Source organism: Odocoileus virginianus, chromosome 14 (assembly GCF_023699985.2).
Source record: "Odocoileus virginianus isolate 20LAN1187 ecotype Illinois chromosome 14, Ovbor_1.2, whole genome shotgun sequence".
In the NCBI taxonomy this organism is placed as follows: Eukaryota; Metazoa; Chordata; class Mammalia; order Artiodactyla; family Cervidae; genus Odocoileus; species Odocoileus virginianus.
The window spans coordinates 34,107,473-34,122,997 of NC_069687.1; the positions used below are offsets into that span (position 1 = coordinate 34,107,473).

General features: G+C 36.7%; 1 protein-coding gene across 3 annotated transcripts in view; it reads right to left on the reverse strand.

Moving 5' to 3' along the window:
- The window catches only part of FYB1 (FYN binding protein 1), a 170,085-nt gene that overhangs the window by 31,903 nt on the left and 122,657 nt on the right, over positions 1-15,525 (reverse strand). For all 3 annotated transcript variants that reach the window (XM_070476614.1, XM_070476612.1, XM_070476613.1), the window contains exons 3-6: positions 14,560-14,716; positions 3,461-3,507; positions 1,235-1,254; positions 758-792 (exon numbers count right to left, since the gene is read on the reverse strand). In XM_070476614.1, the coding sequence (XP_070332715.1) occupies positions 758-792; positions 1,235-1,254; positions 3,461-3,507; positions 14,560-14,716 (259 nt within the window). The remainder of the gene's footprint in view (positions 1-757; positions 793-1,234; positions 1,255-3,460; positions 3,508-14,559; positions 14,717-15,525) is intronic.

Genomic DNA, 15,525 nt, shown 5'->3' on the forward strand with positions numbered 1-15,525 from the left:
CCTTTACAACCCCTGAGGGCAAGTGGAAGTCATTGTTATAAAGGTTCTTGCGGCCTGTCAGCATGAATACAATTAAACCCACCCCCCCACTCTAGCTCACAAGAGTACACTCACTGGTACAAATTCACATACACATATTCACTTGTACTCATAGGCACAAATCTTCGTTTAGAAACTTTACTCAGAATTAGCTGAATTCTGGGTAGGGAAGATGAACATATTTGAATCAACAAAAGATAAAATAAGAGAACATGCTCATTTTTATTTTCACTCACTTGCTAAGAAATTTCTTAATCCTGGGCCACCCAGAAACCCACTTGGAAACTCTTTTTAACGTCTTTCTTCTTAAGCAGGTTAAAACTTGGGGATTCAGTGCTGTGTTAAACCATCTCTCAGAGCAGAATTTTCAGGTAAAGTACTGCCTAGGTGAGGACATTGTAATATACACACAAACTCACTTGCCCAAAGAAACAGGGAGAGCAAGAAATCCAGATCCCTGCCTGTGGGCTGTCTAGTGGGTTGCAGGACTCTGACCTCTCACATAATGGCATTTTAACAGAGTCCTCTGTAAAATCCTTTGACAAGAAAAGAATCTTTAGTCCTTTGTATTGAAATAAAGGTTATCATTATATGCCTGTCATTTGAACAGTTGAACTTTCCCCCTCCTAGTATTGAATATCCATTCATTCTCCTCATACAAATTATTATATTCATCTTAGAAGAAAAATATCATGGTAAGAAAAAATGTAACTCATACATGTCTTCATATGTTTCTCCTTCACTCTCTTGTTCCTGTCAAGAAAAACGTTAATAATGATTAATTGCAATTATTCAATAAGGGAACAAATATATACTACACTGCTCAAATACTCAGTAAAACAAACATAAATTTGTGTGTATGTTTGGTGTGTTTAATTTTTTTTTTTTCCTTTTTGGAGACAGACTGGGAAAGGAAGCACAGAAAGATTTCATTTTATATCTTGCTATGTAATTCAGAGTTATAGCCAGACTTCAGTTTCTGTTTAGCATAACAAAATTACCGAGTCAGTGAAATGACTGGTGTTTAATGTCTCAAGCATTTCAGGTGAAATAAGACTGCAAACGGAAACATATTACCATTATTCTTAAGAGTTTTCATTTTTTGGTTTATGTCAGTGGAAAATAAATCACAGCAATTGTTACATATTGTAGTTACAGCAATATAATATGAGAAGAATAAAAAAGAGAAACTAACCTCATCTAGATTTCCAGTACCTGAAGTGTTTAAAAAAAGGGATAGTAATTAAGAAATGCTTTAATAGAGGATTGTTAGATGTAACATAATACTCAAAACAGTTCATAATGTTAACAGAATCTATACTTTACCAAAGGTTTAGAAGTACACAATAGAATATGTGGTTTAGATCCTTACTATGGCTTTTCTAAACTTTGTAACTTATTTTAAAATCATTTCATTAGCTCTCATAAAATAATGCAAAAGTGAAAAAAACTGAAGACACTTTAGTCTCTTTACAAATGGACACTGAAAGCACCCACATTTGGTTTTGCGGGCTTGTGTGGAACACAGGCTTTACCAGAAAAATCACAAGTTCACAATTTTTGACTCATTTGTTCCTAAGGATCTGCTTTCATATATCAAACGAATCAAGTTAATTAGCTTTTTTAAAAAGATATTAAAAAAAAGATATTTTATTGCTCAAGTAAATGTTTAATAATATCAACAAATTTTCAGGTATAAGACATCATCTAAAACAATAACAGTAAAAACCATGTGGAACTGATACATGAATGAATAGACCAGTAGAATAGAACAGAGAGCTCAGAGATAAAATTTAAACACACACAAATAGGAACACACATTTGTTGTTGTTTAGTTTTTAAATCTTGTCTGACTCTTTTGCAACCCCAGGGACTGTAACCTGTCAGGCTCCTCTGTCTGTGAGATTTCCCAGGCAAGAATACTGGAGTGGGTTGCCATTTCCTTCTCCAGGGGAGAAAAAAAAAAATCTAGGTTTCTACTAATTCCTCAAAAGTGGACTGCAAACAATCAAAGACTAACTATAAAGGATAAAGTTCATAGAAGAAAATAGAAGAAAATATTTTTATTTCCTAGGGATAGGAATTCTTAAATAAAACTTTAAAAGTACAAATTACAAAGTAAGTATTAATAAATTTGATTATATCAAAACATATTTATGTTCAATGAAGGACAGTATGGACTAAGTTAATAGACAGTGGACAAAATGAGAGAAGATATTTGCAGATATTTGCAATTCCTACAGCTGCTGTGGCTGCTAAGTTGCTTCATTCGTGTCTGACTCCGTGTGACCCCATAGACAGCAGCCCACCAGGCTCCGCCGTCCCTGGGATTCTCCAGGCAAGAACACTGGAGTGGGTTGCCATTTCCTTCTCCAATGCATGAAAATGAAAAGTGAAAGTGAAGTTGCTCAGTCGTGTCTGACTCTTAGCAACCCCATGGACTACAGTCTACCAGGCTCTTCTGTCCATGGGATTTTCCAGGCAAGAGTACTGGAGTGGGGTGCCATCGCCTTCTCCACCCTGCAACTGACATGGTATTAATATTTGGAATACAAAGGAACTCCTGCAAGTCATCCAGAAAAAGATACCAACCCCCAGAAAAAATGGTCAAGGAATTGGAGTTGGCAACTTACAGAAGAGAAAACCACAAAGGCTAATAAACAAATCAAGGTTTTGAACTCAATAGTAAGCTGAGATATGAAATTGGAACAAGACATCTTATACACAGAAGATTGGAAACAACTGGAAATCTGCCTCTGCACTGGTGAAAGGCAAGCATCTTGGAATCCTCATGCCCTGGGATGGGACTACACACAGATGTAGCTCTTCTAGAAAGTACTCCAGTACTATTCAGTCAAAATGAATATGCCATAGCTTACAAGCAGTCACTCTACTTCTTGATACACATCTTAAAGGAAGGCTCTCAGGGGTTCACATGGGGATATGGACAAGAAGGTGCACTGAACTATTAATATCATTTTCGGTAATAGTGAGTTGGAGGTGAAATATGCATAGGATGCATACCATGAAGAGCTGTGCAGTAGTGAACAGAAATAAATTAAATATACATATCGTCACGGATGGGTCTCACAAAACACATTAGTCTGAGTGTAAAAAAAAGACCAGAATGAACTATAATATACTGTTTATGTAAATTGAAATATATACATATACACACACAACAATATACAAAGAATGTGTACAAAATACATATACACACTAAGTGCATTAAAATATTTTACTCTGGTAAGAGAAGGAAGGAAAGAGAGTGGGTCGTGAAGAGAAAAGGGAATAAACAAGTAAAACGAGAGGACTTGCATGGACTAATGATGATAATGACTCATTAATGACCCTATGAGAATAATTAACTCTAACTGTCATATCTGAGGGAACAAAAAATAAAACAGCATTTGCCTCTTACCATCAGAGTGCATGACACTATCTTGATTTTCTTCATTTACAGGGCCTCTGAAAACAAGAGAGAGGAAAAAGTGAAAATGGGATAAGTAGATGCTCCTCTTATAATGAAAAAGAAAAAAAAATAAAAGGATTATTTAAAAATAACTCTTGGACTTCCCTGGTGGTCCAGTGGATGGGAATCTGGCAGGGGACACATGTTTGGTCTGGGAAGATCCCACATGTTGCGGGCAACTAAGCCTGTATGCCACAACTACTGAAGCCATGCTCCACAACAAGAAAAACCACCACCACGAGAAGCCCATGCACTGCACTAGAGAGTAGCCTCCACTTGTCACAAGTAGAGAAAGGCTGCGAGCAGCAACAAAGACCCAGTGCAGGCAATAGTAATAATAAAAATAATAAAAATTTAAAAATAAGATAAAAATAACTCTTTTCTCTTTCATATTTACTCTGCTTTGAAACTTCAGAAGTCAGTAGAACAGGTTTCAGATTTGTACTGATGCTGCTACTGCTGCAAAAAAGTGGAGAATTGGGGAACTTGTGTCCAGCACTGTCCATTCAAAGTGAGCACCTACAATTAATCCATAGTTTCAGGGCAGTAATATGTTTTTCTGTTAAAAATCACAGTATATCAATAAGTCAATTCTGGGTTCTGATGGCATATAATTGGCCGTATGGTATAGATTTCAAAGGCCATTAGTTTCAGTCCTGGCTCCTCCCCCCTTTCTAGGTATTCTCCACCTGGCTTTGCTTCCATCAGCTGTGGCTTGGACTCCAAGGTGCTTCATTTCAAACCACTTCACTCCAACTGCTCATCAGTTCAGTTCAGTTCAGTTCAGCCGCTCAGTCGTGTCCGACTCTTTGCCGTTATCACATGAATCTTTAATGATTTATGGACCCATCTATATTTTCTATTTCTATTCTTGGTTGATCTGCATAGCTGGGGAAAATTGTCATCTTACTGATTTGGGAGATTACAAATAATTGACATTCAGTCTCAGCTGCACTCCCAACACTATCCTATAATCTCATTACATCTTTTTCCTAGTCAATTTTCTTTTACATCATTCTTCTCGATAACTATTCAAGACCTTTACTTCTTCCCTTAAATCTCCTATTTGTCTCCTTCCCTTTATCATTAGATGATTTTGTTTCTTATTTCACTATTTAGCTGTTATTGGGAGTGAACTCTCTTAAGAAAATACATTCCTTTAACTTCCAAGTTTATCTACAATTACACCCATCCTTACATCTCCTGACCAAAGTTCTTCTTTCCATCTGTGTTTTGAATGCTATCTGAATGATCAGTTATTTCACTCCTTTTATTTGTTTTCTTCTGTGTGTCATCATATTATTTATTTATTATTATTATTATTATTATTCTTTCCCTCCCCATCCCTAAATATCTCACTATAGTAAGTCCTCTACAAACAAATCTTCAAGTTGCAAGCTTTCAAAGATGCAAATGTGTGTATGTGTTTGCATATCCAACTACGTCAGGAGTATATGAAGTTGCAGCTTGCCCTCCATCTCCTATTGCTGATGATCCTTCAGCTCTGCTATCTCCCACCTCTTCTCCCTCCTCCAATTAGCATCTCTTCTCGCCTGTTCACTCAATACCAGCCCCTGCATGCCAGCTATTGTCATGTTCTAGTGTATTTTGAAGATATTGTACCGTAAGAGTAGAAATATTTTCTTTACTTTTTGTGTTTGTTTTTTTTATGTATTATTTATGTGAAAAGTATTATAAACCTATTATAGTAAGTACTATATAGCCCATTGTGTTAGTTGGATAGCAAGGCTTGTAGTTACAGCCTAAGCAGTACTTACAACCTAGGTTAGAACAAATGAACTTATGAGCGTCCTCTTGGAATGGATCTTGTTCATATGTAAGGGACTTATTGTACTGTTTCCTTGCTCAGCCCAAGTTACTCTTATTCATAAAGGACACACGTTTCTCTTCACTTTTCTAAATTCCACACATCGCCACAAGGACATCTTCCTCTTCCCGGTCCAAGTAGGAAAAACTGTCCACGCTCACTTTACTTGCTCACCTCCCCTTGTTTCTTCATTGACTGCAAGCTAACTTCTTTGCTAGTCCTTCACTGAAGCTACTCTTAAAAGGCTTAATTACTGAATCCACTAAACACTTCTCAGCCTGCAGCTTCCTTGATTGCTTTGTGGCCCTTAACAGCATATTGGCTATTTTGCCTTCCTGGAGCCTCTTTTGGTTCCACGAGAAAGCTCTTCTGGCTCATGTCTTGTCTCTCTGGTCTTGATCCCACAATTTTCTTTGTGGGTTAGTTTCCTGACTTCTCTTTTAAGTGATGGTGTTCTTTTGTGTTCTTGTCTTGGCTTCCTCATTTTTTTCTTTCTACCTTTGCCCCTAGATGGTCTTATATTCTCATATGCTTCCTTACCTTCACAAAGTATCTTTATGTTGGTGACTTCACATTGAAATCTCTAGTCCCTAGAGAATCTCATATTCTTTGTTTCAGACACATCTATCTATCATCTGCCTATCTATATATTCATTCTTCTATCTGTGTTTATATGTCCCACTGATGGTTCTACATTAACATCCCTGAAGCTGAGGTTTTCCTTTCTCATTTCAGCCTAAATCTATTTTTCCTACTCAATTTCTTAACTTGGTGACTTGCACCAAAAATTCACTTCACCACCCAAGCCTCACTCAAAAAGTGAGAGCCTTTATTTCTCATTCTTTTACAATGCTATGTCAATTTAATCAAGTTCTGTCAGTTCTACATATTTAATATCTCCTATAATACACTTCCCCTTCCATCTCTCTCCCTTGTCCTGCTAGACACAAGAGCAGGATTCTACCATCACTAGTGTGGACCCCTGTAGTGGCCTCTGGATAGTCTTCTAGTAACGAGCGACTGAACTGAGGTGAACTGAACTGAACGAGAATTGTGCTTCATCTTTTCTACCTTTAAAGTCCCTCCTTTATGCAGCTGCCAAAGTGATCTTTCTAACGTGAAATAATACCATTTGAAGAATGTGAACAGAAAAAGCCTTGCTATCACTAAGGCCATAAAAAAGGCTTAGTGGGTGTCCTTGTGACTCTGGAAGAAATACCTTAGATACATATATGTAGTCATAAACTCTTATCTAATAAAGACACTCAAAAAATTGAACATTTAAAAATTAACATATATGCATAGCTTACTATCTAGGTAAGTGTGAACGGCCAGTGAGATTGATAATGACACTTGTTTTTCTTAGTTGGCGTTTTTAGATCTTAGAAGATTCAGAATTATACAGAAAGGATGAAGTAATTCAAACCCATGATACAAAAATCTGTGAAATAAGTTTTCTAATCATTGGGACAATAATGTATGTTCAATATTTTAAGTGTTTGTTATGTTTAAGAAATTTGTTACATTAGATATTCATGAGTTAGGCTTGCTATTTTGGTTGAAAAGTGAGGACTCTTAAGTGTTGAATGTCTATGATTGCTGGCCTCGCAAAACAGAGTCAGCTAAAGCTATGAGCTCCTGATAAAAAAATCCACCATCACCTAGGAAGGAGTCTTATGTCTTACCTAAACAAAGAAAGAAACACATTTAGAAAATAGAACAAAATTTGATCAAATGCTTGTCTATATCCAACAGCCAGTTTACAGAGGAATGGGGAGCGCATAAGCTTACTATAAGGAAGCCATCAGCACAGTGGGCAACTATAATGCCCACCAACAACTTGATGTATTCAACAAATAAACTGCAATAAGTAAAAAGAAAGTAATACAAGGGGAACCTATAGCTTGAAAGAGAATTGCAAAACATAAAAGCCATAGACTTTGCTTGGATTCTTACTCAAACAAACAAAAAAACCCACACAGGATTTAAGAGACAACTGAATAATGGCTTGATGTTTTATATTAATACAAAGGGTCTATTTTTAGGAATACCTACTGAAATATTTACCAGTGTAATCATATGATGTTTGATATTAGTTTCAAAATAATATGAGACGAGGGAAGTGGGTAGTATATAGATAAAACAAGATTGGTAGTGAGCTTATAATTGTTGAAGTTGGGGAGGGGTATATCGGTACTCATTATATTATTCTCCTTGCTTTTTATATGCCTAACATTTTTTAAAATAAATATGTTTCTTTAAAAGTATCTGAAAAATCCAGATTGTAAATGGATTTACAATTGTAAATGCAATTGGATTATTTAAAGGAACTGGATATGATTTAATGGATTTATGAGTTGTTTACAAATTCTTGGGAGGGTTTTGCTGAGTAAAGTTATGAAATTTGTTCAGTCAGGCATCAGAAATGCTTAAAAATAAAATTCAGTATGTAAATTCATACATGCAATGTCAAACATGTAAAGGAGTTTAATTACTCAAGTTTATTATGAGCACAAGTATTGATATGAAAGAATTTAGTCTGAGTTGTCCAATCATTTATCAAAGATCCCCCTGAAAATAATCATTTTTATTGAAATAAAAATTACTGGGTATATAAATAGCATAGCAAGTTATGTGAATTTAAGTACTTAAAATAAATTAGGCCTTGGCACTATTAACTTTTGTGAATTGAGTATTAATTTACAGCATAAGATGTGAAACACCTCAGACATCAAAATACATTGACATTCTATAGAATAAAGTCTATTGTCCTTTTCATAGTGTACAGGTCCGTAAGATCAGTCCTGCTCTTTTACAGTTTTATTTTTCATATTTCTTCTTCTTACAGCATCTTCTTTTCAGATATTAGCACTGAATTCACTTATTCTCTGAACACTGGTTTCATGTTCCTCCATGCTTAGCCCACGCTATTGGCTTTCTCTGGAGTAATCCTCCCTTCTAATCATCCCCTGCGGAGGCCCTGCTTAATCTTTAAGATTCTCCTTAAACACTCCCTCCTCTGTGAAGTTATCTCAACTCTCCCAAGCTCATGCAGTTGCTACTTCCATTGTCATACATTACTCACTACAGAGACTATTCTGGATTACTATAATTATACATCGATTACTTGCAGGTCTCTATTCTTACTATAAGATCATAAACCCTTAGTACGACGAGATTATGTCTTTGTTAGTTAATTTATTATTATGACTGTCATTTTTAGGAAGCTGTTAGAATAATTCTTATCAGGTATAGGACTTTTGACTAAATTAACGCTGTCTTAGTAACACTAAGAAACTAGCATTTATTACTAAAGCAAGCTGTTTATTATTTTTGAAAATAATATTAAGTTAAAAAGACTACTGGACTTGCAGTTAACTTCCTGAAACACATGGAAGAGTAACAAATATTTGCAAAATGAAGATCTGTGTAGCATGCTCGTACATATGTACTTGCATTTAATGCAAACCATTTATTACTTGTAGGTAATGTTTACATGCATACATATATTCATAGACCCAACATTATAGCGTCTAAATTTTAGTTTTATATAGGTCTGAATTCAACATGTATAGAACAGCAAAATATTCACTAAGTATGAAATAATGTTAAGAATAGGAATAACAGTGAAGAATAAAAGGAAGAAAGATGAGGGGGAGAAGGAGGTGAGTGTCAGTGATAGACCCAGATCAAACTGTCACCAATTGTTAAAAAAAAAAAGTATTACAATCATTGAGAAAAGCCAAACGGAGAGAAATAGATAATCAACAAAACCAGTCACAACCCAAGTCCTAGAAAATGAAACAGAGGGAGTGGGTGAAAAAGAAAAGGAGGCTTATCAGTTGTTACAGTAAGGACGTCTATTTAAGAAGGTCTTTCACTATAGTTCTTTGTTTTTCTACTTTAGCATAAGGAATTAAAAAAGAAAAGCAAAACTAATTTAATGTTATGACTGTCATGCTCAGAAAGCTATTAGAGTTCTATATCCTGACTTTTAAAGATGGGAAGCTACTGACCTTTATACCTTATTTGCCATTCATGACCTTTATTCTGTGACTCTAGCATTTGTCAGTTTGATTTTTAAAGACAGAGGAAATCTAAGTGACACTTTGTTCCATGCCTGCCCTCACTGAAAATGAAATCCAGTGACTTTTTCTCTGGAACACATCTTCCTGTATTTAATGCATGAGAAATTATACAACTATGATGACTTGTTTAAGTCAACGGACTTAGATAAGTCTGTCTGGGAGTGCATGACTGATAGGGCAAGTCTCAAATTTCAGAAAATGTTAAATATTTCTAACTAATAAAAAAGGTTACAATGGTGAATTCTTACATTTCCTCTAATTTTAGAGCCAGAAAAATCTCACACTGAGTAAGAATGACCTCAAGGTAAGATCTGGTTAAGCTTTCCTTTTTCAACCTTAGTCATTTCCATTAGTTGTTATTTCTTATAACTTCACTTTTCCTGTCTCATTACTATTAATAACCATGTAATTTGCTTTGTATACTAAAATATTCAACTATTGGTTCTATATTCATATGAAGAATTAGTTACATTGTTAAAATTATAATTAATTTTTTAAAGTGGCACCAAGAAATATGTTACCCTAAAGAAGTTGATTTGAACAAAATGATAAACGATCTCTTCTGACCCATTTCAGTTCCTCTTCAGACAATCTGAATAAAGTAGAAAATGGAGCTAGCTGCTTTCTGACCACTAGGTGGGGAAACAATACAATTTAAAATGCAGTATAACTTTGGCTTCAACTACTTTTTAAAAAAAACATGTTTATTATTTTAAATTCTCACCTGCCTCCAATTCTTTACATTCTTAAGGCATTCTGACCTGAATGATATAATTACAAGTGATTTCTGGGAAGTAGGCAGGTAATAAAGGCCATGTGATCTCCTGAAATTCTTCGTTTGATCCACATTAGAAGTTCTTTTCCTTGCCTTAAGCAACACAGACTCCACACCCTGGGGGAAATGTGAACCTTATCAGTCATTTATGCCTCTGGGGAGCTGGTCCCTCACCTGAGCACTGGTTCTTGTTCTAATCCTTTGTTCTAGGAATGCACTTTCTCTGTGATCCTAACAATGTCTGACTTGAAGCATGGAGTCTATGCCCACGACAAACATGTATTTATAACTCAGAGCTCCCTTCCAGCTCTTCACTTCTTACATCTAATTGCCTCCTCAACATCTCTGCCTGCATGCACACCACAAGCTTTGCACAGCTGTGCTGTCCCGATTTCCCCCACGCCCAAACTTGCTCACCTTCAGTCAATCTCATTCAGTCATGGACACATCATCCTTGGAGTTACTCAGGCTCAGAACCCTGGAGCTGCCCTGATTCCTCTTTTCCTTTCATACCCTAAGTCCAGATTCTGTGGTCTCTACCTTCAAAGTACATCCCGAATCTGGACCCCTGTCATCATCTCCACTGCACCATCCTGGTTAGAGTATCTTGCCTGCATTTCTGTAGGATCTTCCTAACTGGTTTCCTTCTTCAACATTTGCCTACTACCTTTTTTCAGACAGCGATTAAGGTAATACTCACAAAAGATGAGCCTGAAAACGAAAACATCACTGCTCCACTCAAGCGCTTCAGCGTTTCCCACGTCACTTAGGATAGGAGCCATCATCTCTATCACGACCCTCAGGGCCTGCATGAGTCTGTCTCTACTACACCTTCCATCTACTCCAGCCTCAGTTACCTCTTTCCGAGCCCCTAGACATTCGAGAACTTTGTTCTGTCTGTCCTCTCTGACTAGAATGGTCTTCCCCCAGATACCTGCATGCTTTAACGCCTTCACTTCCTTGAGTCTTTTCTCAAGTATAACTTTTTATAAGGGGAGCGACCCTCATCTCTCCTTTTAAAACTGCAACACACTGTCCCCAGCACTTACACTGCAGCACCTAACCTGTTCTACTTCATCCCATATCACTTGATATTTCCTAACATTCTATACTCTTTACTAGTTTATTATTTTTTCCCTTTTGTCTCTTGCCTCCTGCTTTGTGTGAGTAGGGGTCTTTATTTTGTTCACTGATATTTCCTGAACTTCTATTACAAAGGCACAATGTGGTGCCTCACAAAATAATTACTAGAAGGGTGGTGGTGCAAAGAAAAAGCACAGAGACACCCACCTTTCACAATTTTACTTAAAGATCGTTCCATAAATTTCCCTCTCACATGAAATATAAAATGTGAGCCTGACTATCAAGACCCATTTTACTTTCATTTCCTCTTTGTGTCTTTTCTAGCTTCCCCTACTTGGGGGGAAAGTTTCCAACTTAGATATTTCTTCATTTTGGATTTTACTTGGGCTCTCTGATGGGAGCCTGAAAGTCTTACACCATATACCACATTTTTACTTTTGAAAAAATAATCATCTTACAGATATACCTTAGCTTTCATCTTCGTCTGACATTTAACTTTTAGATGTGACAGTTTCAGCGAATCTAGCCAATGTAACATCTAAATTCTTGTTTCTCAGCATCTTTTTTTCTTCTGAGAGTATACATTTTGAGGAGTTGGTAACTCTTAAATGAATCAGACTTTTGAATTAGGAGTCCTTAATAAAATGAAATAAGGATGAAGTTAAGTTGATTACAACTGATGGATTTTGCTAATTTCTGATGTAAGCAATGTTACGAGCAAAAATTTGAACTTGGTTGGTTGGTGGACTCTTTTCGACTTTGTAAGAATTTCCTACAAATGTGGGAAATTGACCAGCATCGGTAGGACACAGTAGTCCAGGCTACTGGTCTCTTTGAAATTCTCTTCCTTCTACAGCTTTGTATTCCTCACCTTATCATGGTGGATTCTAGGGGGCAGGTTTACAGAAAAGAGTTAACATAGCAGGCCTGAAGCTGCTATTTTAAAAAGTATCTTCTGCCAAGATAGTCTGTTGGCTTATATCTGGGAACTCAGCTTCTAAAGCATTCCTTTAACTGATAGGAAAAGTTGCCTAATGATAAGAGTGCTTTGCTGTGCCTAGACTGTATAAACAACACGACTTATGGTGAACACCTGCTTTACTTCTAGAAGTCTGGTATTTTGGTAGTTGCTAGGCTGGCTCAGAGATTAAAGCGTCTGCCTGCATCTGCCTGCAACGTGGGAGACCTAGGTCTGATCCCTGGGTCGGAAAGATTCCCTGGAGAAGGAAACGGCACCCCACTCCAGTGTTCTTGCCTGGAGAATCCCATGGACGGAGGAGCCTGGTGGGCTACAGTCCACAGGGTCGCAAAGAGTTGGACACGACTGAGAGACTTCACTTTCAGGCAGAAGGTGCCTAGGTGGCAGCTTTCAATAGAAAGATGACTCTAATAGGCTTCCCTGGGAAGCAATACCACACATGTATTGCATTTTTGTAGCTAGAGAAAGAAGCAGTTTTACTCTGTCCACTGCCAAGTTTAGAAGAAGAGTATGACTAGGATAAATCTTAGCCATGAGTACTCCTGTACGCTAAGTCTTGTGTGTCCTTGCAGTTGATCACCAAACCTAGGACTGGTGTTGGGGACTCTCAAACAACAGGAATAGTGATAAACCCTCCTCCATGACTTCGTCAGTCAAAGAATTACCAATCTTTTTGCCTTATAAATTATCAGGAATTCATACTCAAGGTATTTACTGAAATTCTCACTAGAATTACACAGGATCCAGAAGCCTAATTAAAGCCAGCTGCTGGGATAGGGTCATATAATAAGCCTCAAAAGTACTGAGATCAAAATCTAATGGATTAAATTCTTCAGAGTAGGATAAAGACACAGGATTTAATACATGTGAAAAGAAACTCATTTATACAGAAATCAAGTTTATATAAGAGCACATATTAGTTATTTTAATTAAGTTAATATTTATCTGACACTCATACGTTAGTAGGCAAATGGCTCATATTCTCCTTTGGTAGCTGGTTGTCATTAAACTAGGGTTCATAAACTCAAATGCATGGAAGGGCATGTGGTTAACATAAATGTAAAATGCAGGTTTTATGCAAGATAGTAAACTGCTCTAATATCTCCTAGTCAGTTGGAGTTCTGCTTTTAACCAATAGCGCCCCCTCACCCCCGTCAAAGCCTAATAAAGTGAAATGTAGCACTGGCTACCCATGACAAGTGTGTTTTCAATTCCTACTCTAAATTGTAATTATCAGCATTGAAGGAAAGCTGTCAATCAGACATGATATTAATTGAATCTATCATAAGGATTATGGATATTAAGTACTTTAGATGTAATGAATATCAATCTGGTAGGGGATTGAAGTAAAGGAAAAACAACTGTAGTTAAATATTTTTGGCATATTTGTGGTAAAGGATAATCATGCAAAACAATTTTTTAGAAGAAGAAATAGAAGATCTACTCTGACTTGCAAATGGAGTCTATGCTTGCCATGTCTATTTCTCTTTAAAACAATATTTCATTCTATCCGAGTCCTCTGCTTGCTTTTTTCTCAACCAGTTCTTCTGGTAAATCACGGATAAAGAGCCTGTACATAACAGTTCTGACATTTCTAAAAAGTACCATCTAAGAAAAGTGAGAGTGGGCTTGAATAAGTTTCCTATTTTTTTAATACACAGTCAGAAATCTGATTACTCAGAAAAAACCTCCATTTTTTTTTTTTTTTTACTTACAGGAGGTTATTTAGCAGAGTGGTTAAAAGTATACAGTGGACTCAGACTGCTACTGACAGTCTTCTATTGAGAGTTACTTAGCCTTTGTAAAGTTCCATTTACTTATCTGTGAAATGACAAAAACACTATCCACTCAATGAAGTCATAAGGATTATATATGTAAAGTGCACATTACAGGCAGCCAATAAAATATGGTGGTGGTGATGGTAGTGGTGGTGGTATTGGTAATGATGGTGGTGATGCAGTGATGCTAATGGTAGTGGTGGTAGAAATGATGATGAAGGTTAACGAGACGGTGGTTGTGTTGATCTGAAGAATGTTTCAGAACTTCTAAAAAGGCTCTAGAAATTTTCCTCAAATGAATTCTTAAGGAAAAAACGTTGCCAAAACAGATAAATAAGAATTGCTAAAGGATATGGAAGTGTGAGAGCAGCTTGCTAAGCCATCTCTTCTCCCTGCTAACTGACCACTTTTGTGTTTCCCCCAGAGTCACATGGAACCCTCAGCACTCAGCCAAGCATAGTTTGAAAATTTCTGATAAGAGATTGACAAAGTAATGGCAAAAGAATCTTTTGCTTACTTGAGGTCTAAGGGAGGTTTAATGTTTCTGGGAGGTAGACTTGGGGCTGGCAATTGTGTTGGGTGAGACGCTGGCAATGGTGGTTGGCTGGCTGGATGGGACGGTGGAGGTGGTGGTAGGGCAGTTGTTGAGAAAGCCATTGGTCCTTTGTTGGTACCTAAGAAGCAAAACAAAAAACACCGTGAATTAAGACAAATCTTCATCATGCAAGAACTGACCATTCCAAGTATACAGAAATGAGGATTTTAAACATAATAATGAAGGAAATGCATTGTAGGTTGAATTAATGCTTCAAAGAATTCAATACTCCCAGTATCATGGGACATAGATTTTTAAATGTTCCATTTCTCCCTACCCCCCACCACTCAGTTTACTGATGTATAATTGACAAAATTTTAAGATATTTAAACTGTATAATGTGATGATTTGATGCACATATATCAAAGGTTTCACATATGTGAAAGGTTTCTTCCCACCAAGTTAATTAATATATCTGTCACTTCACATATTTGTCTTTTTGGGAAGAGTGGCAAGAATACTTAAGTTCTACCCTTTTAACAAATTTCAATTATACAATATAGTGTAATCAACTGTAGTCATCATGTTCTGTTTTAGATCCTCAGACTTTATACATCTTATAAATGAAAGTTTCTACCCTTTGACCAAACACCTCTCCTTTTCCCCCCAAACTCAGCCCCTGGCAACCACTTTTCTACTGCTATTATACAAAAAGTTTCCTAATTCCTTTTAGATATTTTTGCCTCTCTTATTAGAAATACTACCCTCTCAGGAGCCTGGCTGCAGTCCATGGGGTTGCAAAGAGTCAGACACGACTGAGCAACTTCACTTCACTTCACTCTCTCCTCACTATTATAGTCCTCTTGGAGTTTTAAAAATTGTCCAGTCCCTACACCTCTGACTTGCGACATTCCTTGACAGGAAAAAATCTCACAGGATTAGCTCATG